Source organism: Anas acuta, chromosome 1 (assembly GCF_963932015.1).
Source record: "Anas acuta chromosome 1, bAnaAcu1.1, whole genome shotgun sequence".
In the NCBI taxonomy this organism is placed as follows: Eukaryota; Metazoa; Chordata; class Aves; order Anseriformes; family Anatidae; genus Anas; species Anas acuta.
Window position 1 is genome coordinate 183,375,562 of NC_088979.1, and position 25,677 is coordinate 183,401,238.

The 25,677-nt window shown below is 38.5% G+C and overlaps 1 protein-coding gene across 4 annotated transcripts; it reads right to left on the reverse strand.

The window, feature by feature from the left end:
- Positions 1-115: 115 nt before the first annotated feature.
- ZNF800 (zinc finger protein 800) lies at positions 116-24,535 on the reverse strand. Of its 4 annotated transcripts, none has more exons than XM_068669628.1 (6): positions 24,399-24,535; positions 24,049-24,156; positions 21,793-21,888; positions 16,496-16,639; positions 12,620-14,363; positions 116-266 (listed from the first exon to the last, which is right to left on the reverse strand). In XM_068669628.1, the coding sequence occupies exons 2-6, from the start codon at positions 24,107-24,109 to the stop codon at positions 131-133; spliced, it is 2,181 nt and encodes a 726-aa protein (XP_068525729.1). In that variant the 5' UTR covers positions 24,110-24,156; positions 24,399-24,535; the 3' UTR covers positions 116-130. The 4 variants fall into 4 exon arrangements, with proteins under 4 accessions (XP_068525729.1, XP_068525728.1, XP_068525730.1 ...); XM_068669627.1 differs by having other exon boundaries at positions 24,049-24,159; positions 24,399-24,525; XM_068669629.1 differs by lacking the exon at positions 116-266 and adding an exon at positions 11,022-11,302 and having other exon boundaries at positions 24,049-24,159; positions 24,399-24,525.
- Positions 24,536-25,677: the final 1,142 nt, after the last annotated feature.

The window sequence follows — 25,677 nt, forward strand, 5'->3', positions numbered from 1 at the left end:
ATTTGACTGTGTACAAAGAGAATAACAGCTCACTGCATACATTTTAAACAGCATGCACAAACATTTCTTCTCAAGCAGAATTACAAGCTGTGAGAGCAAGGGACTGACGTGGCACTACTGATTTTAGCCATCACCAAGACACAGAGCAGTCACTATACCATACACTGACCTGTGTATGCCTCATCATAGCTACCAAAATATTATTGCATTCCCTGCAGTTACTCCTCAGAATATGAGGCACTGAGTTATTTCCTCTCGTCTGGTGCCTGAGGGAAGAAAAAAAATCTGGCGTACTTATTTGAAAAATATGTTAAATGCATATTTTTTATGTGTGTGGTTTTATTTTGGCAGAGACTTTGCTAACTTGAAATTCGGTAGTCACCTTTACCAAAAGCTCAAGAAGATGATATCTATCTGTAGACATGACCCGTGTTTCTCCTTTCTGAACGATAAGTCTGAGAATATAATGGTATTCAAGGTCTGAAAACAGCATGTTTACAGACACTAAATAACATAACAATGCAGCAATTTCTATTTACGATATCTCTTCCATCAACCCCCAGATAAAGCTTCAGCATTTTAAAAGGTAGAGCTAATTTTGCTGTCAGTAGTTTGCTTTTTAAAAGCAGAGGGATGTTAAATGAAGCTTGGAGGAGGTAACGCATTAATAAAGTACAATTCCTCTATTGATATTCAGCAAAGGATTAAATAACAGCACTAAGCCTGAATGCTGTTGAACTGCACAGGCTCTTGGTGTGCCGATTTTGAGCGTGTCTGAGCAGATGACACCTTACAGAGTGACAACGCAACGCCCCCAGCCCTGTCCCAGCACTCACAGCTGGGATTCAGAAATTAATGCAATCAAGCAGACTTAAAGCCCTTGTCCTTACAAACATATTCAGGAATTTCAAACACCACAACCTAGAAAGTGTTTAGGGAAATCACAATAATGACTCATTCCTTCAACACAGGCTTGACCAAATTTGGCCTTTCCACAGTCATTTCTCTTCACTTTTAGAATATTCACCTTTTTTTTTTTTTTGTTAATCTTTTTCTTCTCACGGATGTGCCTCCAGAAATCAGCGATATTTAAAAAAAAAAAAAAAAAAAAAGAAAAAAAAAAAGCACAACTTGTGGATTTGCCATCTCCAAAATCCTTCTTCTCGGGCTCTCTCCCACGACAGCAGACGGCGTGCTGCCATCTCGCGGTTACAGAGGCAGGGCTCAGCCCAGCCACAACTTTCTGTCACTCAGCCCTGCAGGAGCACCGAGACGCTTGGTGACAGGGAACACTGCAAATGCCTTTTTTTTTTTTTTTTTTTTTTTTGAAAACAGCTACTACAACGCCAGCTAGGATAAGTGATTTTCATTCAATCCTCTGAAAGTCAGACCAGTGGGAGCTCAGGCTGTGTGCTTCCCTCACCATCCCAGGAAAGGGCTGAAGGTGCAGACGAGCTCCCAGCAGGGCCCCCAGGCATCCTCTGCACCAAGCTCCCCAGCCACATCTGACCCCATCCTCAAAAGCCACTGCAGATCCCATTGCCACACCAGAAAGAGCCTCCTTCTCCATGGTCTCAGGGCTTCCCTGCCCAGTTTGCTCCAAGCAACCCCTCACCACACCCCACACTTGGATTTTGTGCCGTTCCTTTTGCAGTAACCACCTCAACAGCCAGGCTCCTTCCTGGCTCAGGGTCCTCACGTTTTCCTGACATCTCCCTGGTGGAGAGAGGAGGTCCTGCCAGTGTAACAGCAGATAGGCACAGCTGAAATGTAATCATAGCCCTGGTTTCCTTCCTGCCCACACACAAAACGCTTGTCCAAAGCCCTTCACTCTTCATACCTAAGTAAAGTGAAGACAAAATAACAATTGTGTAAGACTGTGAGCTCCTCAGAGCACCAACTATCCCATTCCTCTCACATGCACTTGTTATAAAGCAATTCAAACACATACACCAACCTCAAATGCTTTCATGAGACCTACTATAGTTACATAGCTGTTCTGCTGAACATTTATTTTTTTTTTTAATATTTTGTTGTGCAATGAAGACAAAAATAAGGTGCACATCCATAGGCAGTAAACCTGCTCCTAGCAGGAGACAACAGGATCCCTTAATGATTTGAACTGAGGTTTGTGCTACCTTTCACTGGCTCAGAATGACAATTTAATGACTAGGGAGAAAATAATTCAAGTGCACCAAACCTCACCTGCAGAGGGAAAAAAATAGAAAAATTAGCACTTCATTTCTGATTCAGACACAGAAAAAGTGAGAAAAGTAGTGTTGGACAGGGCCTGAAGATTTCAAACCATTTGCTATGTGCCTAGTGCAGGGAGGGAAATGTTATTGCTGGCAACTGCTCCTCTAATCTATTTTTAAAGGCATAAATATAAAAGGATCCACATTATTCCTGTCTCAATCTCTCCCTGTCTTGCCTTTTCCAAAATCATTTAAGAGACTCCATAAACTAATTTTGATGTCCCAAATTGTGAGGTTTGCATCGTCTTGCTCTCCAGAAAAAAAGTCACTGACCCAACACTATCAAATGCCAGTTTCAGAACAGATACATTAACAAAATCTTAACTTGCACAACGTTACATACTACATAATCATACTCTTACCTCTGACAATCGAAGTAGGTCAAAAAACCTCCAACTTGCAGTAAGTGGAGTTGATAAGTGTTTAAAAAAGCTAAAATAAGCAGCAGCTAAATAGTTCAGCATAATTCAACTACAGCCAAACACTGAAATGTTGAAAAAATAGTCTGAGGACTAAACAGCTACATAAGCAGATGACCATCTCACTGATGAAAACAGAAAAACAATGCAAGTTTTTTAATTAAAGAATGAGAGATTTAGCTACAGTAGTACAGCGGCAGGATGTCATAGCTACATATTTCTACCTTTCTCTCATTTACGAGATTCTTACTCACTTATTAAGTCCTGTCCCCAAAACCTGTTCAAAAAAAATGATCTTGATGATCCTGCTGTTTTTAGATTATAATGCCCTGTGCTACACTGTTGTGAGCACTGGAAACCAGACTACAAAGATGAGATTAGCTCCAAGATAAAGAATTATAATGTTCTATACTTCAAGATACAGCAGTATCCTAGTCTGTTAGTCTGTTTTTGAAGCCAAGAATGTGAATACATTGCTTGCTATTTCCTACCACAGTGAGTCAGTCCATGGCTGTGCATGCATTCTCAGAGAGTTTAAAAGCCACTCTCCATGCTCCTCAGTACGTGCTTTTCCATGAGGAAATTTCTTTTTAAAAGGCAATCTCACTCAAAACGTAAGGGAGCACCTGGCTCTGCATTGCTGCAATCAGTTAGTTGCCTTAACATTCACAGAAAGATGACAAGGAAAACAAACATTGTATTATTGCATCTTGATAAGCTGACTGTAAACTATTAAGCATCTTACTAAAAACAAAGCCCTGAAAACAAATCTTCAAATCAGCATAGAATATCTCCAGGATCACCTCAAGTAGAATAAAAGCAAGTTATGAAGTTAGAAACATGAAATACTGATAATTTAACTGTAACTCAGCATAGCAATGGACAGATTAAGTACTATTTATGAGATGTTTGCCTGCTGTTACACTGCAGAAATGATGGCATGCACAAATGGAACTAATCCAGCCTGAGCTTCCAGACATTATTGAAATTTAAGAAAATAGTCCATTAAATCTTTTAAGCATGCAAAACTATTTTCATGTTGCCTAATTTGCTAATAGTTTCAAGCCCGTTTCCTACATGCTTTCAGTACCAGCTGCAAGCTTTTCCACTTGTAAGAATCCATAATACTAAACAGTTGGCTTCAGCTTCTTAGGAATAGCACTGCAGCCAAAACTCTTTAAAGTGAGATGTCAGTACTGCTAGCTGAGGTATTCAGCGTTCCAAAATCATTAATGCATTATACATAAAATGGATCAATCACCTTAGTAGGACCCAGACAGATGCTTAGGCAAGGATAATTAGAATTAACCTTTTAATTAAGAAAATGCACATTGTCTAGAAATCTACATAAATAAATAACACTCTTACAATGTTTTTCAGAAGTCCCCAGACACAGCCTGTAGAGTATGTTAAATTCCCAGAGACTTGAATCAAACCAGTCCACCTTGGCACTATTCTCCTGTAAATGATGGGACCAAAGAGAGTGCATGCCTACTGTCCTGTGATAACACCCAGCCAGGGAGAGGCAGTTTAGGAGGGTTACAGGTTTACCAGTGGTAATTCCAGCTTTGTACACCAAGAGAAGAGGGTTAGCCAGTGTAGGTCACCAACGGTGCCCTCACAGGCAGGTTTGCTACCAGTCTCCGAATGTTTCCACACTATAGCTCTGCCTCCACGCAGAGAGGACACAGTGAGACAACTGCTGGCACTGCCCTAGCTAAGCAGAAGCAAAAAGGGAGCTGGTCCTTGCCCAGTGGCAGCTGGAACATGGTCAGCTGGGAAATGGCTCCAGGCTGCTGGACAGAGACAGGAGGGAGGGAGCCTGCTGTAACACTAGTGGACTTTAAGAGAAGCAGGAGAATTGCAGCGAAATGAAAACCTACAGTCATGGTGGGAGCATCTTTGAGGAACCTCAGGAGAGAAAGCAAGCAGTTGGTGCAACCAGGAGCCACTGTAAGTTAGCTAATATTAGAAACAAACAAAAGAAGAAGAAAAAAAAAAAAAGAAAATAAAAAAAAGCATGCAGAATGTGCTTCACTTTCAACCTTCTGTTTTTCTGTTGTTGTTGTTTCCTACATTTGAACTATCATATTCTGCTCCAATATAAGGCATTATTCTTCCATTTTAATACTTTGTGTTCTAACAGCTTACACATATCAGTAGTCCTCCACACTGTGAAATAACCACTTAAAAGAGAATGTGGGACACTTTTGACCCATGGCTCTGGTCATCTCAACCCCACCAGTTAAAGATAAATGTATGTACCTCAGTCTTGCTATCTAAATTCCCCCAAGTAGTCCATCAACATTCCCTCAGCCTTCTCATTTTTATACTTAAGAGCTAACTTAAATGAACAATTACATTTCAGCACGCCAAAGAGATTTTCCTGTGCATCCTTCCTTACACGTTAGTATTTACATCCTTATCCATCCCCAAGTCACATGTACACAGGAAAAAAAAATAGTACAGGGGTATCTACCATATGCAAGTGTTGCATATCAAGTGTCCACATTCACCTACTGAGCTCTAATAAAAAAGTTGCCCACAGCCTGTTCAGTTCTGAGCAAGGTCAGAAATGTGCACTTCGTTTTCTTCATTTATACTGACGGGAACAAGTACCCTAAAAGAGTATAGACTCCTGAACTTAAATGGTATGAACCCAGATAACACCTAATCTACTACTGGTTTGACATTGTGCAGGGAAATCAGGGAAACCTCAATGAATTTAGAAACATCTTCTGACTTTCATAACTGAGATAAATAATTGATCTTCTGTGACCTGCCTGTATCAGGAATGCGTTTTTGCTAGAAAATGTGGCTTTATACAGTTAAATGATGAAATGTGCCCATTTTAGGCTTGCTCATTCTTAGGTAGTTATGTGCCTTCAAAGAGAGAGTGACAGATCAGATTTAGATATGTAATGAAGGAAGATGATTACTGTGTTTTGCACATCCATGTCTATTTTAAAACTAAACTGTAACTGACCTGCCTTGCTACAAGAGTGACTTCAAACCAGCGTTTTCATAGTCTTACTCATCCCTTTGTTTGCCACAGAAAAGCCGGGGAGAATTGTAAGACCACGACATCCTGGAGAACAAAAACAGATTGTGTTTATTTGTCTACATTCTGCATCAGAGCCCACTGAACTCTTCGAGGTAGCATTAACGACTGCAGGAAAATCAGCAAAGCAGATTGTTTTGCTTCTAATAAAGGAACTGACTCCCAGGATCAAAGAACATTAGTTATGTGGAAAAGTAAATCCTGTTCAGCTGACAGAGTTAAAGTTGCTATTACTTGGAAAAGGCTTGGCACTTAGAGGTCAGACCAGGTAAATCTGAGCTCTCTTAGATTGACGTGGCAGGAAAGCCACCACCATAAAAACCCACCGGTATTACCAGATGCCAATACATTTAGTGCAACTGACGCAAAGAACCTCAATCCCATCCCTAACAGAAGTAAAAACACTATGAAATCTACTTCTGGAGAATAACCTTATAGCAAGATACAACAGCGTACCCTCATCAATCATCCAGACTTCACAGCCCTGTCAACATTGCTCCTGGCAACACAGTGAAACACTTCATAGTTTAATCTGCTTTGAAGAAAAATGTACTTGGCCTTACGTGCTATCTAAGTCTCAGGTTATCTTCATTTCCCACTAAGTCCTCCGAAGTCAATGATATTGTTTCCTCATTGCAGATATTGTTCACAACATTTTTATTAAGATTACCAATACCTTGCCAATCCCCAAAGGGATCGATGAACTCAAGCAATCATAACTTCTCAAACTGCATTCCATTTTGTGTCTACAAAATTACCAGTTTAAGACAGTGACTGAGGGATACAGGAAAGCATGCTCTGCAAGCTCCAAACAAAGAGAACTAAAAAATACTCCATATAATTCACTTCCCCTCCACTCCCTTTTTGAAGATGGTTACCGAACTTCTATATCTAGCCAGCAGTCCCTCATGGAAGTCTCCTTACTTGCACAAATGCCAGGGGTTCTCCATTAACAAAATGACTGAAGTCCCATTATCTATCATCTAGCCAACCCATACGAGACCAGTATAAATTACCCCTTCTCCACTGTCCACACAGCTGACTTCACTGTCAGCACCCTCTTTCTCCAAAGACCTTCACCGTCACACTGCTTCCAATACCAACTTTACTCTGCTGGCATATTAAAGCAGAAGCTGACCATCTGTACAGCTACGACCACCTAAGAAAACAGAGACAATTTACTCACTTTGCTGACTTCTAGCATCAAAACCAAAATCTTCATTTGTAACACTAGTTCTATATTTAAATCCTGCAGCATCAATAATTCATAATAAAAGGAAATGAAGGCTGTACAAACTAATCTCTAGCTATCTAATGAAATGGGTGTAGCCAATAATATTTATTAATTCCTGAATTATACAAGCATAACATACTGGTATTTCAAAACTATGGAAATTAGTCAAAGTAGCATGAAAAGGTTAAAGAATAGATGTGTATATAAGAAAGGGAAACAGTGTCACATTATTTATTGTAGCTCTTCGATGTAAAGGAGTAATTTACTGCTCAAATGAGAAGCTTCTTCTGTTAAGTTTATCAGTAACTGAATTAAAGCTTTGCACTAATAGAAAAGAACATTTTAAGCCAATAAAAGATAAAATTAGAAATCAAATCAAAATCTCATTAAGAACACTTATTTTTAATAAGATTAAGTTCCTTTTACTTCCAAAACACAACTTTTATTAGAGTCCTCCTTAGAACAAACTTTCATACCAAGGATAGTTTGTATCTGCTGAAGACAGCCTTATTGCTGAAGCTACCACTGAAGCTGCCCAGCTGTTACAGACTGCATTGCCCATTTAAAAATCTAGTTACAAATTCAAGGGGGGCAACCTGAACTAAGCCACATGAGCTCTTTTAGGTGGCAAAATCTGTTTACTTTTTGGATTCACAACTTCCAAGGTCAGCAAGGCCCTGTATCAGCCACTTAGGAAGAAGATAATTTCTCACTTTTTTAATAAAGGGATTCTTTTTTTCCCCTCCATAAAAGAGATTGGGATAACCAAATGATTTATCAGTGTCTCAGCAGACTTGTTTCTACCGTAAATATCCAGCTTCTTGGATATCCAAATAAGCGATGTTATTTACTTTCTACTTCTCATCCCCCAACCAATATACGTCTACGTTTGTGGTTAACCAATGGTTGTACTTCCCTATTCAGCAAAAGGGAAACATGTAATTATCTACCCACAGGTTCTTACAACCATCAGTCAAAACTCATCTCCCATTTCCAAAGTACTTCAAGCATTTGACAAGTCACACAAATTCTTCACACAGTAGCTTCAAGTTCACCTCGCTGGAGTCCAGCAAAAAACAAACGGTGATAATGACCAGAAACCATCTCAACTACAAATTTCTTTAACTCTTTTATAAAAGAGAGTGAAACAAACATTACAAGGATTTCAGGCCCTGGAACCTAAGATTTCATAGAGAAAAGACAAGTAAAACATTAAAAAAAAAAGTTAAACATAACAAATAAATAAATAAAGCCACATAGAAAAGACACTCTCAGCTAAGAGATGATTGACTAATGAAAAGGTGGTTTTGAGACAGCAGCCAGCACTTTATTACGCTGGGAACTTCAGCAAGTCTCAAGTTATTTTCATTTCTCTTTTATGCAACGTTTCACATCAATTTGACATTAAAGCTAGCTCTCATAGCCTTGGCATTAGAAAAGATACGTATCGCTTCTTTTCCGCACTAGTCAGTCTTCCATACAAACCATTTAGAACACCCTCAAAGTTTTCCATAAGGTATGTCACATGCACTCTGAACCAAAACCTCTTTCACAAGGCTCAGCTTCATTTCTGAAGTCACACTAGACAGTTCACATTTCTCTTTGGCCATTCCAAGCAAAACAAGCCAAACCAACATGTCTTATCAATGATAAATGATAAGACCTATGCAAGATTGAATCTTAGTTAACAACTTTTATCATGCCACATTAACATGGAATCCTATTTATAAAGTGCCCACATGGATCTTGATTATATTCAAAGCTCTATTACAAATTTCCAGGATTTGTCAAATATATATATATATGTATATGTATATATATGTATGTATATTGTGTTAATTAAAAGCAATGAGCAATCCTTCTCATTTTTCTTTTGTTCACGAGAGTTCCATGAAAAGATTTTAAAAAGTTACATATGTTGGGCTTGTTCAAATCAGTTATTTATTTTCTTGTGCATCAAAAGAGCTACCCAGTAGATTTACCAAAAAAAATAAAAATAACAATTACTAATTATTAAGCCACATCGTTAAAAGAAAATATACTACCCAAAAAACATCTTTTTCCCCTTGAAGTTAACTATGTGAATGCAGAACTGGAGGTCCCTTAGCAGAAAACTTACCTTCGAATACCAGGAATACCTTCACCTTCAAATAAGTAAAGATGCAGCCTGCACACCCACCCAAAACAGACCAGAAACCACAGAAAGGCTCAGCTGAGAAATGAACAGTTATCCTATCACTATTTCTTCATTTTAACTTCCTAATCTTAATCCACAGGCATTCAGGGCCATGACTTAAATTGCACTTACATAAATAGCTCGCCATCGTCCTTTGGAGAAGAATAAATGGTGACTATGGTAGTTCTTATATTCCAACCATATAAAGAATTAACATTAGCTGGCCACCAACATAATCTTCAACACAAGCTAGGTACAGCAATTTTCGTATTAAAAGTGAAATGCATAGCCTATCTCCTTCAATATCAATATTCAATTTTGTTGGAAAAGGATCATAAAAACAAGCTTTGCTCAGCTAAAGAAGAGACACCTTTACAAATGCCAAAATCCAGTATCAAAGGGTTTTCTAAAAATACAGCAAGGGTCAACCATCAATGTGGAGAAATGTTCACTCCACAAGTGCCAAACTTTTCATAACAAAACAAAAGCAAAAGAATTTATTACAACAGAATAGTACAAACAACTAGTTTCCATGATCAGAGGGTAAAATTTTACAAAAAAAAAAAAAAAATGCAAACAACGTAATTCTGCTTGAGGAGTGACAGACAGATACACCAGGTTTACAAAAACAACATCTTCTTGTTTATGCACGTCTAAGTGATTTCCAGTCTGCTTTATTTTAAACCAAATACAGTACATTTATCAAAAAAAAAAAAAAAAAGAAAACAGCATGTACATTCAATATAAAACATTTCCAGCAACAGCTACAGTCCAGTTCCCATTCACAGTATTTTTAGTGCAATGCACTAACAGGGCCAAATATTTCTCTATCCATAAAAAGTATTTTTACTTCTGATCTTGTGATCAACATTTTTAGATATATTTTATACAAAAAGTATATATGAACACGAGGCACCTCCCTAAGTAAGGGAGTGAACCTATATAAAAAACATGGTATTTCTTCTGATGTACAGTACCTTCCAAATTGTAGCAATTTGACACAAATCACTAACAAAATATTTTCTAAAAAGTAAAAAATAAAATAAAATAGAAAAATAACAAAACAAAACCACTGATGCACAAAACTTGCCAAGAATCCCATAATGGCAGGCATGCAACAGTTTTACTAAAATTCTGATTAAAAGGTTTTAAAAAAAAAAAAAAAAGGATCTAAAACATTTTCCAAATTATACAAAGTCAAGTGCTATCTATAGTGGTCATTCATCATATCGAGAGAAAAATTACTTTGAATTTCTCCCATACTATCCTCCCTTTTTATTAATATTTAAAGAAATAAACTAACATTATAAGTGGTTGTGCACAGATTGTCTGTCTATAATACATCAGCAAATATTCACTACCTTCATATTAACATTAGTGTGTTGATCTTTCAAAAAATAAACTGAAAATATAAACTGCAACTATCATTAAAGTGCTTGTGTATAAATTTTTTTTTAAAAATTCAAGAACAGAGGAATGTGGATATTCTTGTAAACATCCTAGATGTTTACCAAGTTGTCCTATGAACCACATATGGAAAAAATACAGAGATCTTTGAAGCAACTGTAGTACAGTGAAATTCAGAACGTCCCACAACTGGGAAATTAGTCAGTATGAACAAACTGATGTTATGGCAAATACTAAAAATTAGTACAATTCAGCCAATATACACTACATTGTTTGCTCTTATACATTCATTTGTAATAAATTTAAACAGTATATAACACAACAATTGCCAAAGTAGATTTCACAAAAAAGTTAAGAGCTGTTCATCAGTTAGCGCTATTAGGGAGGAACAGTATGTACGATGAGCTCTCTGAAGATGGTTTCCTAAATGAGGTCTTCTTCCAAAGCTGTTGTTTAAGTTGCCTCTGTATTATTTTTTTTTGAAGTTCATGTATCAAACCTCAACTGCATAGACATAAGCATAGTTAACTGCTAATTTAGAAGTACATGTGTATTTCAACTACTGCAGTGTTTTGGGAGGAAGCACTGTCTAACAAGCAGTCAGAATGGTCGTAATTTAGTAAGAAAACAACAGCTTATGAAAATATTTCCTCCTCACAGTACCATTATCAAGATATTAGCGGTTCCAACACCACATTAAAAGTCTTTTTCATGCAAATGAACTCCAAACTTTCCGAACATCACTTGAACCTATCTGAGGAGAAATGGGAATAAATTAATGCTTTGCGTTTACCAATATAATTCTGTTTGAAATTACAGAAGATAAATAATTTACAAGGTTAAATTTTTAATTCATCATCAAAATACAAGTCACTCTTCCTCTTAAAATTACAATAATTCAGGGTCCAGTTCCATTCCATTCAGCCAGGATTTGTTACGAAGCCATGAACAGGTCAGAATACATTTTAGCCTAGCTAACACTAAAAAAACTGAACTGAAATCAAATTACCTCCCACTTCAGAGTAAAAATATAGAGCAAGGCACATATACCTGTATTTTTTTTTCCACCAGATATGTTATAAGGCTATTTCTAAATAAGAATATTAAAACCTCTTATAGGCATTGCTAATGTATCTCCATTATAATATTTTTTATACAATCCCCACACCTTTAGGCATGAGTCAATCACTCTGAAATACACAATATTTCCTTTTTCTGAAAGGTCCTCTTAAAAAACAGGTCATATTTAATATAAAAGGCACTGGAAAACTAAGAAAATACAAATACAACTCTCAAGTATAAAACAATTCCCAGTGTACCATATAAGCAGAAGTTTAGAAAATTCTTGGCCAGACCTCTACATATATTTAGGCTTAAAACAAAATATCTTTATGAGACTCAAACTTTGAAAAATAAATGACCAGAAGTCTCTGAACTTGTGCTTGTATAAATAAGCACTAAAAGAATCAAATCCTAAATTTGGTGATTTTAAGTGTTCACAGGGACCTAACTCAAAACTGATTTTAAATCAAAACAATTAAGTGCCCAAATTACATTCAAAGTGTTCTATGTCCTACTGCAGGTAGAACATGTGTTATAGCCTAATATGCATGAAACATTAAAAAAAAGATAATTACTGTACATCATAGACATTTTCAGTCAACAGCTTTTACCGTGGTATTTTTAGCACTTCTTCAACTAGGTTACAGAGCTGTTCGTTAACAGGATAAGTTATTCAAACCAGACAAAAGTACTGATAATTTAAAAGCATACTATTTTAGACATGTATTTATGTTAGCTTGACTATAACAATTTAATTTAAAAACAATTTAAATAGTCAACTTTGTACACTTTAATCTATATTCTACTCCAGTTTGCTGCAATGAAAAATTTAGAAATTAATTCTTTTCCTAAAAAATAAAAAAAAAAAAATTATTAAGAAACCGCTTTGACATATATCGTAGTATTTCAGCCTCTAAACCATAAAATCTATGGAAAAATATGGTGGTTTTGTTTTGTTTGGAGAAAAAAAAAAAAAAAAAAGACAAAACACTATATTTTCCTCACCAGACAACAGCTTTAGATCTTGTACTTCTGCCTTTGGTTTTATTTTCTTCAGGTGAATGAGATACATTCGCCTTATGGGTTTTCTTATGATGTTCTAGGAAAGCTTTTCTGGCAAACGCTTTCCCACATTTATTGCATCGATGAAGAGAAAAGTTTTTTGTTACTTTTACTTCAATGCCAACATCAGCTCCTTCATACTTTTTATTGGGCGAATTAGAAGTGACATCCTGTTTGGAACCAATCTGTTTTGTTTCATCCCTCTGAGGGCCTCTTTTTGTCACCTTATTTAGAACAAGATCAATTGGCTTTTTTATTGCTCTAATTTCTAAACTTGCAGTTATTTTCCCAAGGTAGCGCGGTGACTTTTTATGAACTACAGTTATATGCCTTATCACATCGCGTTTGCGACGTGTTTCGTACGAGCAGAGCGGACACCTGTAGTATTTAACATAAATGTTATTCCCATCTGTGTGTAATTCGATGTGTTTTGTCAAGTTCTGTTTTGAAGTAAATTGGCGTTTACAGAGTTTACAGTAAAGTTGCTTGAAGTCAAAGCCAGCTGAAAGTTTTGGCTTCCTGGTTTTTTGCTGGCCACCTGCAGCAGATGCATTGGTTGATTTAGAGGTTGGTTTAGAGGTTGACTTAGTGGTTGATTTAGAGGTTGATTTAGGGTTTTCTGGGTCCTGTTTAACTTTATTTTTCTGTGCTGACGGAGTGCTTTTTTTCTCGTTTGAATGATTTGTTCCCTTTAATTCATTCTGTGGAGAAAGAGCAATGGAAGGGGGTGAAGGTTCTACAGAATCTGCTGGTTCAACTTTTAGTTTTATTTCTGTTCCATTGGCAGTATTGTTGGGTCCTTTCTCTCTTTTAGAGTTCTTTCCAGAAAGAGTTATCTTGTGAACAATTTGCATGTGCCTTTTCAGCATTATTTGTGAACTATATTTTCTCTTGCACAGAAGGCATTTGCACGCAGTTAAATTGTATTCAGCCTTTGAAGACGACTTTTGTTTTCGGGTCTTAAAAGATTTTTTAGCAGAAGCTGTATCCAGGAACAAAGGTTGCCCAGGTTTTGTAGCTATATCAGGAGTAATGGAATCCCTTCTTAATCCTCTATGAACTTCATCAAAATGCCTCCTTACGTTGGCTTTTGTGGCAAATGATTTATAACACACAGGACAACTTCTACCTAATGTTACAAGAACGTTCTTATTTCGTCCCTTTGTGGAGCACTGATTTGGTTTCTTTTTTGTTTCTATGTACTTCTTTAGCTCTTCCATCTTTTTTTTGTGTACTTTTCTAATGTGCCGGCGTACACTGCGTCTGGAATGAAATTCTTTTCTACAAAGGCAACAAATCAGCTGGTGGCCAAAATCAGAATTATCCAAAGAGTCCAACTCAGGAGTTACTGCTGGAGGCTGTTCTTCAGGAGTAGGTATCACCTTGTTTGTAACAGGATCAGCAGGAGGTAATTCTACAGTCTCCCCCACTGGAGCTGGAGCTGAAACAGTCTTGGGTTGCTCAGTGCTGGGTTCCTGTGTCTGTACTGGAGTTTGATCAGGAGGACTACTACTTTCTGTGTTCTCTTCTGGGCTATCAGTCCTTGATACATATTGAAATACAGCATTCTGATTAGTTTCTATAGGTTGTAATTTAATTACATATTCTTGTTTGTCTACCCTTGGATAGATTGCTTCCAGGAGGTCATTTATGGCTTGACTCTGTTTATCATTTATATCTGGGAGGTCTGCAAAAAAAAAAAAAAAAAAAGGCAAAAGTATTATTTTAAAATCAGTTAGTAACTTAAATTATTTAAGTTTTACAAATTTCAAAGTGCCTTTTTACCACTGTGTCTATTCAGACACCAAGTTTGCATAAGCCACGTATTTTTACTATTTTACCGACCTTTTATACTTACAGGCTTTAAGTAATCATTTTTACCATATCAGCACAGGTGACATTTTTAGTAGAAGCCAAGACTGAAAGAACATCCTTCTAGTGTGCTAACATGAAAACCACCTAGGCTAAAAATTAGTTTGTCAGGAATTAAACTGTTATCTAAAAAGCTGTATCAATTGCAAAAGTAAGGACACAGGACTAAGCTATGTCCTTAGGACTAAGCTTCCAGTGTGCAGCTAAGCCTGAAGCATCATTAGAAGCTGATTTTCCTACTGCTGGAAACAGGTGTTCTCAACAGAGAAATATATTTCCAGAAATAAGCTCTTTTTCGTGAACTCTGAATAGTCCTTAAGAAAGAATGAAACATCTGTGTAACCTGAGCACTGCATGAGGACAGAAGTAGATGAGACAGAATTTCTGGGGCAAGGAAAGATGTTAGCACTACCAAAACAGTTAGTAGGCTTAGTGATACAGTATGATAAGCGTAAGGACAGACAAACTCTGAATTTAGGAAAAAATAATTTCTCAAAAGAATAAAAATTCAGTGAAATAATATTTCATGAAATAACTCCACTCAGCTTACCCAAAGGTTCACCCTCTGTTCTGCCTTGATAAGGAGTTGAAATGAACTTAAAAAGCAAGAAAGGATGATATGGGGATCCTCCTCTCCTTGTTTGCCTGATACCAGTAACCTAAACTTTGCAAGCTGAAGTTTGTAAAGTACTTTTTTAATATACCTACTTTCAAAAAAGTTTATTCAAATGTTTTTCAAAACATTTATATCCCTGGCTACCACAATGATGCTATGTGTATTTTACCTAGAAGAAAAAGAAGTATTAGTAAATTTATTTCCTGAGTAAAGTAAACCCACACTGAGTCAGAGTCATTCTTTCTACACTCTGAAGCAGAGGAAACAGTGTCAGAACAAGAAGTATGCTGTTTTGTTGCTCAGAACCATGTTTTAACACTGAATTATTAACACCTTTTGCAGTCGGCTTCAAATGGGGATTGTCTGTATAATTTTTATCAAGGGTAAAAAGTCATTCCTATTTTGTACCATCTCTTCATACTATCCAATGACTACGCAAAGTACCTCAAAAGAGTCCTCAGGGAATGGTATTAGGATTTTTTTGCTATGAGGACTACTGAATTTTTATTCCTATAATAATGTCACTAGCTTTTAATTTTATGTATTGAAAAAAATTCCCACTTCATTCAATAATCTTCATTCTCAATTTTATATAAAACATAAGGATTTATATAGCTTTATTCAGAGCATTTATTATTATTCTCTTCATCTGGAGCACATAGCATTGTTCTTGTCATTTGAACCCTTCTTAGTGGACAGTAAAAAACAGTTAAGCAGACAATTAAATGAAGGTTAGAATGTCAGGAGCAGGACTGGAAGTCTACTCAGGGTAATCTTATTTTGCTTAGAAACTTTCACATTTAGGTCAGATGCACTTAAATTCTGCTTTGCAAATACAACTCATCCATTTCACAGAGAAGCTCTAGGGCTCTGCATCTGGCCAAACACACTAATTTAAGGAGGGAGACAGTATTAGTCTTTTCACCTTCTCCTTCACAACACCTGCTGACACAGTGTGGGAAAACAGTCACCTAAGCAAATCACTAGTTTCTTAATTTTTTTTTTTTTAAGTATTGAGGCATGAGGATACTAATAAAGGAAGAAAAAAAAATCATTGCAATGTTGACCTAGTCAACAGAGACCGAGATAATTAAAAAAAACATGCTGATCTAAAACTGAAATGCCTTGTTAGATCCAAGCTTTTCTATCAAAGTCAGTTTCCCAATCCTTTGGCATACTCTTCAGTATCTTCCACCATAAAGAGAAGAAATGAGAAAGGAAAAGGACAAGAAGGAATAAAAAGTGTTAATAGTGACATTAAAAAGGTTGGGCCTAAAATCTAGCTATCAAACTATGACATGAACACAAGTATTACAATTAGTAAAACTTACTATCATCCATCTGGAGACTTGGAGGACAATAAAACTTTTTATGAGTAATTAAATTTGGTAATCCTCTGAAGAGACTCCGGCACAATTTACACTCAAAAATGGTGTCCACATCTTTTAACAAGATATGTTTAAGTTGTTTAGTTCCTGTAATAAAAGGAAATATTACACTTAAAGGAAGGTTTTCTGTTCATCTAACTCAGCAGCTCATGCAAGCAGAAACATTTTAAAACATGACAATTTCAACAGCATTTTATCTTGCATTTATGCTTTCATTGCACTGTTTATGATACACACAAAAAGTTTCACTATGAAAACAAGACTAGTCTGAAAAAAGTGTTTACACACATTACAGCTTATAGTGAAAGAGCAATGAGTTATTAACAGAACAGCACAGGTTGGAAGGAAACTTCTTTTGTTTGTTTTTTTATAAGCTCCCTTTAAATATTGAAGGGCTGCAATGAGGTCTCCCCAGAGCCTTCTCTTCTCCAGGCGGAACAGCCCCAGCTCTCTCAGCCTTTCTTTCTAGGAGAGGTGCTCCAGCCCTCTGATCATTTTAACAGCCCTCCTCTGGGCTCGCTCTAACAGCTCCACATCTGTCTTGTGCTGGGGGCCCCAGACTTGGATGCAGCACTCCAAGTGGGGACTCACAAAGGCAGAGCAGAGGGGGCAATCACCTCCCTCCACCTGCCAGATATTCCTCCATTGATGCAGCCCAGGACACAGTTGGCCTTCTGGACAGCAAGTGCACACTGCTGGCTCATGTTGAGCTTTTCACCCACCAGAACCCCCAAGTCCTTCTCTGCAGGGTTGCTCTTAATGAGTTCTTCTCCCAGTCTGTGCTCATGTCTGGAATTGCCCCGACCCAGGTGCCGCACCTTGCACTTAAGATTTGTTGAACCTCACCAGGTTCACATGGGCCCACTTCTCAAGCTTGTCCAGGTCCGTCTGGATGGCATCCCTTCCTTCTGGTGTATGACTGCACCACTCAGCTTGGTGTCATCTGCAAACTTACTGAGGATGCACTCAATCCCATTTGTCTAAGTCATTGATGAAGATATTAAACAGCACCAGTCCCAAGACAGACACCTGAGGGACACCACTTATCACTGTCCTCTACCTGAGCACTGAGCCATTGACCACCACTCTCTGGGTGTGACCTTCAAGCCAATTCCTTATCCGCTGAATGGTCTACCCATCAAATCCATCTGTCTTCAATTTGGAGACTAGGATGTCACGTGGGACCATGTCAAAGGCCTTACAGAAGTCCAGGTAGATGACATCGGTTGGTCCTCTCTTGTCAATTGATGCAGTCTCTCCATCATAGAAGGCCAGCAGATTGGTCAAGCACAATTTGCCCTTGGTGAAGCCATGCTGCCTGTCTCGGATCACCTCCTGTTCTGTGTGCCTTGACACTGCTTCCAGGACAAACTTTTTTTCATGATCTTGCGAGACACAGAGGGGAGGCTCACCAGTCTGTAGTACCCTGGGTCCTCCTTTCTACCCTTTTTAAAAATGGGAGTGATGTTTCCCTTTTTCCAGTCACTGGGGGCTTCACTCGACTGCCAGGGCTTTGCAAATAGGATGGAGAGAGGCTCGGCTACTACACCAGCCTGTTCCCTCAGGACCCTGGGATGCGTATCACCAGGCGCCATACACTTGTAGCTGTTCAGTTTCATCAGGTGGTCTCAAACCTTCATTTACAGTTGGAGGGACTTTGCTCCCCCAGCCCTCATCTACAGGTTCAAGGAAACAAGAGACGTGGGAAGCCTGACTGGTGGTGAAGACTGAGGAAAAAAAGTTGTTGAGTACCTCAGCCTTCTCCATGCCTGTTGTTACCGTTTTTTAAGACCCAAACCAAAGCTAACATTAAAAAGGATTCCATACCAAGGTACCTGGTTGCTGCAATACATTTGCCTAACAGCAAAGGACAAGCAACTGAAGCATTTAAACAGGTCTGCAGTGTTTTTTCTTTAAGCTTGTCCAACAATGTTAAGAAAGCAAGATACCTACAGCTATTTCACTTTTTTTTTTTTTAAAAGCACTAAGGCAAAAAATGACAGAGCATACAATTAGAGAGCAACTAACAGGTCAACATCAATGTTACTACATCTGTGCACCTGACCCAAGTTCAAAGTGATTGAGCTTATGCAAGAAAATAGAACTGGAGACATATTTTCAGCCTGCTGAAAGGAAAATACAAGTAATTTAAGTCAGAAACTTTTCTGTTAAAATACAAGTCATTTGACAAAATGTGCAGGTTTTCTCACACTTGTATATTCCAAAAAGAACCCACAAGAGTAAGAAGGGCAGGAATTTGAGAACACCAACAATGCTAGACCAATCCTTCAACTCCGAACCCTTTAATTGTTTAAGTTACACTTCAAGCCCACATTTCACATCTTGCTAAAATTATGCACATAATGCCTACAATTAGCAAAGGATTGATAAATGATAAATACTTACCTGTGCCGAACCAGAAGAAAACACTAGCTAAACAAATTCAGCTAATTTCTCCAATTTGATATTTTTCTTATAAAGGAATAAATCAAAATTAAGCTAGATTAGTCAAACAAGCAAAACCATAATGAAACTGGGCAAAGAATGAGTATCTCAGACAACTACGAAACAGCAAAAATGACATCAAGATATTCTTCCAGCCCAAACAGAAGTTCAAATTTTCACTCATCAGAGGCACTGAAGAATTCCATTTAAAGATCAAATTTAGAATCACACTGCAGAATTATTTCTTAAACCAAACTTTTTGAGTAAACCTTACATAGACAGCTTTTTATTTCTAAGTCTAATTTTATTTTTTATTTTTTATTTTTTTTTTTTACAACTGAGTTTTGGCAAAGCACAATGACTTCTCTTCTTCAGCTACTTAAAACTAGAATCCAGACTTGACTATATGAGGCTACCATCCAGTTTCTTGCCTTGGCTATGCCTTTCCCAGGCCACTGCCCAAGACTGTTTTTTCCTCCCATGGGCTCTTTCCTGAAGTGTTACTAACATAATCTTCATCTGACCTGCATTTCTACAGACAACAGACTACTGGACAAATTTTTCCATTTATTGAAATACACCAAAGTTAAGAACTGTAGAGTTCCCCAAACAGCACATTGGGTACTGAAATTTCACCCTCAAACAGCTAAATTTTGGCATTTTCAAGACAAACACTAATGAAAATCCAGCTGAACAAAACTGAATATGCTCCACATAGATAAAATTCCAGTGAACCACTAACCATAATTCAAATAAAAAGGCCTCCAACTTGGTGATAGCACACAAACTAAAATTTGGCTTTTGCTGTTGATATATGCCCTAGCCAAAAACATCCCTCTCAAGTGAAAAAAAAAAACAACATCTAATTCACCACTATTTCCTCAATCAATGGGACACACAAGTCTCTCATTCTCTCTTCCCCTACACTCTCTCATGTTATACTGACAGATCAGTCTCTTCCATTCAGGACTGATTTATTATTTTTTTTTTTTTTTATCTAATTCAAAACATTGGTTTTATGGATTACTGGACGAGATTTAAGGACTTATACTGGAGGTGTGAATGGATGACACGGTGGTGTCTCTGGTTTCAAACCTTCCTTATTTAAATGTGAAACTTTTCATAAGTAGCAGTAAAAATATTAATTGCTCTTTATGAATTAAACAATAGACCATTACTGACTTTTGGAAACAGAAAATAGATTAAAACATCCACTGGTTTCATTGACGCATCAGGCAGAGAAAAAGCAAGCATCTCCTCATTCTTCACTAACTGCAGGTTGCAGCAACAAGCAGTCAATTTTCTGCCAGCATATGCTGCCTCCAGCTTTTTTAAGCCTTCTCCACTTTGTAGCTGCAGCTAAGTGATACTTTGTCAAATCCTGTTAATATTTGTAAATGTAGATGCTAGAAATAACACCATTGTCAAAAGAAACTGTTACAGCACAGTCATAACAAATACTTCTCTGGCAGAAATACCCAAGCTTACACCTTTAGCAAGCAATTTAACTTTTCAGAAAAATCTCACCAGTCCACTTCCTTCTACAAGAACATTCAATTCTATTACAGAGTTACAGAATTCTGTATTAGAATGTTGTTTGTTATGTTTTATTGTGTTTGAATCATTATTAGAAAATAGCTACTAATTCATTTGTTATTCTTAATGTTCTGAATGACAGAAGCAGCCTTCTGCTAAAACTGGATTAAATGGAGAACACTCCGGCTTTCATACCTATTTCTTTAACTTTACAACAGGTATCAAAAGTGTTTCTTAGCACAATGAAATGTTGCTTGTTCAAAACTAACTAGTAAAATCTGCTCCAGGTCCTTTTGCCTTCTGTCCAGCTTCCCCTGCTGCAGATGACTGAAGAGAGCAAGGTAAGCCATCAATTTAACACATGCCAGTGAGGACAACCTGGAAGCAGCCCACGGACAGATTACTTGTGATTAGCCTGTGCTATCTCCAATAAAGAGTCCATTAATCTGCCTCAAGAGAAAGAAGCCTGCCACACATGTTTGAGGCTTTAGGTGAATCTCATTTAAACACACATAAAAATGGTTACTAATGATGACTCTCACATCCAGTTTTCCTTCTTCTATTAAGTTTCTAAATGCAAGTGGAGAACAAATTGAATATTGTGCCATTCTACAGGACTCAGCTCACATGCAACCCATTACATATCATCAACGACTTACATATGAAACATTTACTTCATATATATAATGATCTGTTGCTTTATATTTATATATATTAATAACTGCTATGTTCTTGCACTAAGGGTCATAAAAATAAAACGTGTGTTTTGCCACATCAGAAGCGTAGAACCAGCTGGGAAATACTGCAGGTTTCAATCACCTTTGGCATGCTCATCCAAGCACTTCTTATTCTTAGGTTCACTGCGATGATTTGCAACTCCAGAAAAGAGTCAATGAACACCTTAAAAGTATGATGATACAGCAGTATTAAAAAGTTCAAGGCAAACACTGAATTTTCTCAGCCTCTCAAGAGTTTCACTATAAACAAATCAATAATAGTAGTTGGAGGGATGACACCAAACAAGCCATTTTTTAAAAAATATTTTTGAAAGGTAACTATACTGCAGGAGCTGTATCTTGACTACTTTATATGAGAACCGTTATGAAACAGAATAGCACCTAATGCCAAAAACTTACAAATATTTTGCAACCATGCAGAAACTCAGGTGTTGGTGGCTCTTTTGTTTTAATACATATTAAATACACATAACCCTCACAACAAGATAATAAACTTTTTCAGAGTCAAGAACGGTTTCATACCTGATCGAAAACATTCGATGATTTGTTGAATACCGGATTTTGATGTTTGCAGAGGCTGCTGTAACAATGGAGGATCACCAGGTTCCAACATATGCACTGAAATACGTAAAGGATAAGCTGTTAGAGAAAACTGAGATGATTTTTTATTAGGTTACATATTTTCTGTGCATACAGTAAACTTGATAAAAAGAAGGCCAAAACTACAGTACAAGTTGTCTTGCTCAAAAATTCTCATCAACACTGAATCAAAAAATATCGCAGAGTGAATTTTCCAGCCATGGTACCTTTTGACAACACACTGTCATTTTGATTATTTGAAGAAAATGTGTATTCAAAGATATGTGAATCAAACAAAAACAACTATACAAAACCATAATGACTCATAAGAAATTTCCATCAACTAAGGCAATTCCCCAGAACAGCCTACTTGACTCCCATCATTTAAACCAAAACAAATATGCAAAAAAGCTTTACCAAATACCATATTTCTTCAGAATGCCCTATGTGATTCCTGTGTTGTCAATACGTACCTAAGTACTTAATTCACATCAGTTCAGCAATGACCAGAACAAGACAAAAGCATATCTAAGTAATAGCTATTATAATTACAGCTATTATAATACTTTTAACAACAAAAAAAAAGTTCAAGAAATGCTTCTGGTTCAAGCAAACTGCTGAACTAACATCTTACTTCTGAAGTTTCATTCCATCCTGCAGTCTTCATAAAATCTATTACAACTAAAACTGATCTAAAACTCTTTAATAATAATCATGATGATGATTATTATTCTGATACACAGTGTTTATGCATGTGGAAATTAACAGCATTCCATAGGTGCATATGCATAAGACAACTAAGCTTTGCTCAGAGAGAAAACCAAATTTACATGAACAAGAGCACCTACTTAAGCATATGTGTGCAAAATCACTAGTTAGGTCTTCTTTGTCATTTCAAAAATCAGTTGCCAACTTGGTAGGACGTTTAGCTCCATTGTAAGGTCTCAATTTTCTAAATAAGGTACTGAGCGTGTCTAAGAAATTTATTTTTAATGAAGAGCAATAGAGACACAGTTTAAAACTATTTAGGTTTATTAATTGGAAATAGATTAAACATTTTAACAGAAAAGTTATGCCTTTCAATGTGAGGTTATAAATAAATTTAAGCTGGAAAGAGCATCAGAAAGAAAAGAATGATAAAATGAACACTCCATGCAACTCTCCTGGCCCCATTATACACTATTATATACAAACATGTAACAGCCATTACAAATCAGCTCATCATTTAGGGATCTCTAACACAATAACATTCTACTAGCTTATTCCGTATTCTTCAAACTAGTGTACTTTGGGTTGTATACTGCCTCTAGTATGCACGTGCAACACCCACTGACATCAAGAGGAGTGACATATATGAAGCATACGTAACACATCACTATTATTTGTAAGGCAAGAATAGTATTTTACCCTTTATAAAGCATTAAAGCAACTCAAAACCTCAAAATCTTAAACACAAAGAAGTGTTTCTACAAGCTGAATAATACCTGCTTTCAAATCAAAGTTGCCATGCTCAGGCTTTCAACAATTAATTCCAAAACCTGATGCCTTTCTTTTTGAAACACAAATGAAAGCATCCAAATTATAAGCTCTACAATAAGTCAACAAGGAAGGAACCACATTTCCTTCTGTGCTTCCAATTATAACAGCAGGCATAACAATTAGAAAAAGAAGCCTACCAAATTAACTGAAACTTCAGAGCACTCAAAGTACTTTCCACTGACAGCATCCTCTGTGTCATAGAGCAGTGGATGCATACAGTTGTTTTAGGACTTTTAGGGTTTGTGTTTTGTTGTGTTTTTTTTGTTTGTTTGTTTGTTTTGGTAGACACTTAAGAAGCAGACCCCAAGTTCATCAGAGCTCACCCAGGGAGACTCAAAGTAAAGATACACTCAATGAATTCAAGAGACTGTCAAAAATGTCTTTTATAATAATAGCTTGAAATGGCATGCTTTTTGGAAACACAAATGTTGTATTTCTTGCCTTCCTGTGCTCACTGTACACAGTGCCCATTTGAGGGCTTGAGCACTTTGACAAGCCCTGCAGGAACTGAGAAGTGATCTTTGTTCGATACGTCAACGTGACAGCGGGAGAACACATAAACATTCCCAAACAGAACCCAAAGCTTCTGATACCCCAGAACTTCCCCTAACGGTGCGCACCCGTCGCATCCCCTCAGTTTCTCGGGGTTTCTCGCCCTACCTGGCTCACAGCACCCATGGTGATGGTGGTCAGTCTGGCAGCACTTGTCCCTCAGAGGCATTTTCCGCGGGCACCACCTACTTCCCTTCTACATCCAGCAGCGCGGTCCTGCTAAAACAAGCAAACCGAGAGTCACCTCGGGAGAAAGAGAGGGCGAGAAAGCGGCTCCGCGGCGGGCCAGGCGCACCCTCGGCGGGGAGAGAAGGAGGGAGGCACAGAGGGAGCGAAGCCGCCGCCTCGCAGCGCACCTCACGGCGCCCACGCTCCCGCTCCCCGGCCCGACCACGCGCGCCCGGCCGCGGCAGGTGACAGCGGGAGGCGGGCAGGGAGCGGCGGGCGGCAGCGCCTACCTCCGGGCCGACAGCCGCGCCGACAGCCGGGCCCCCCCGCCCCGAGCTCGGCTCCCCTCAGCCCCGTCCCGCCGCGGCGGCGGCCGCTGACCCCGGAGCCGGATGGGCACGGCGGAGGAAGTGACTGCGGCCGGGCGCCGCGGGGCCGCGCACTGCGCACGCGCCCGGGCCGCCGCTCCCCCGCGGCGAGCCGCACAGGTGCCGCCGGGCGGCCGTTGGGCGGCCGTTGGGCGGCCCCGGCGCTGCCCGCCGGTGGGGTGCTGAGGGGCGGCCCCGGGTGGCGTGTCTGCGCTCAGCCTGCTTTGTTAGAGTTGTATTTTGGTTGGTTGGTTGGTTGGTTGAAGTTCTTCTGGTAAAATTTGCCGTGATGGGTGTTCCCGTGAGGTGCGTTCCCAAATCCAGTCAGGGGACGTTGGTGTGGTGCACCGAGCGGGCAGGCACCCGCTGCCTCCACACGGCTCACAGAATCACAGAGTCATCCAGGTTGGAAGAGACCTCCACCATCACCGAGTCCAACCTCTGACCAAACACTAAAAGTCCTCCACTAAACCATATCACTGAGCTCTACATCTAAACATCAAGGTGTCTGCCACTGCTCTGCTGGCAGCAGCTCGGCGGGGTGGGAGGATAACACTTGTTTGTCTTTTTCAAAGGAAAGGACATGAGTAAGTCTTCTTCCACTTCAGGACAAGTGTCCATCATTTAAGGAAAAGCTTCTGTAGGGAATACAAGAAGTAAACACATGTATGGGGAAAGTGCTGAGTGATGGTACCAATCTGTTGTCAAGTTTCGGCTTGTGATTGAATCACTTCTTGATGGAGACAGGATTCAGGGTTTCAGACAAAGTTCAAAGTCAAACCTACTGTCCGTGTTACATCTTGCTCACCCTTTTTCAAATCAGATACGGGGAGTTTTTACCATCTGACCACCAACTCATAAACAATACAATCTCTTTAAAATACGGATATTTATTTCACCAATAAGTCCTCTGTTTCCAAAGCAGCAGGAGGCAGAATTGAAACCCATAAAGTCCATTTGGGTTTTGATTAATGAACTTGATGCATCTTAAGTATCAGAGAACTGTTCAGTCCAGAATCATGTGGCACAGCAGCAGAAATCAATTGAAACCGTTAAGTTAGGCATCCAAACACCGGTCTCTGCATCTATCCAGAAGTGCTCTTATCTTGATGAGCATAGCTACATCCTGAGCTCGGCTGCGTTTCAGACACAGACAGGAAAAGGCTTAGCTCCACCCAGACATGTAGCTGGCTGCGCTCAG

Excerpts from the sequence above, each read along its gene's own strand:
- ZNF800 (XM_068669628.1), bottom strand. The coding sequence starts at position 24,109 with ATGCCTCTGAGGGACAAGTGCTGCCAGACTGACCACCATCACCATGGG. Across the intron at positions 21,889-24,048 it reads CCATGGGTGCTGTGAGCCAG|TGCATATGTTGGAACCTGGT; the intron begins GTAGGGCGAGAA and ends TACGTATTTCAG. Across the intron at positions 16,640-21,792 it reads CATCGAATGTTTTCGATCAG|GAACTAAACAACTTAAACAT; the intron begins GTATGAAACCGT and ends CTTTTATTACAG.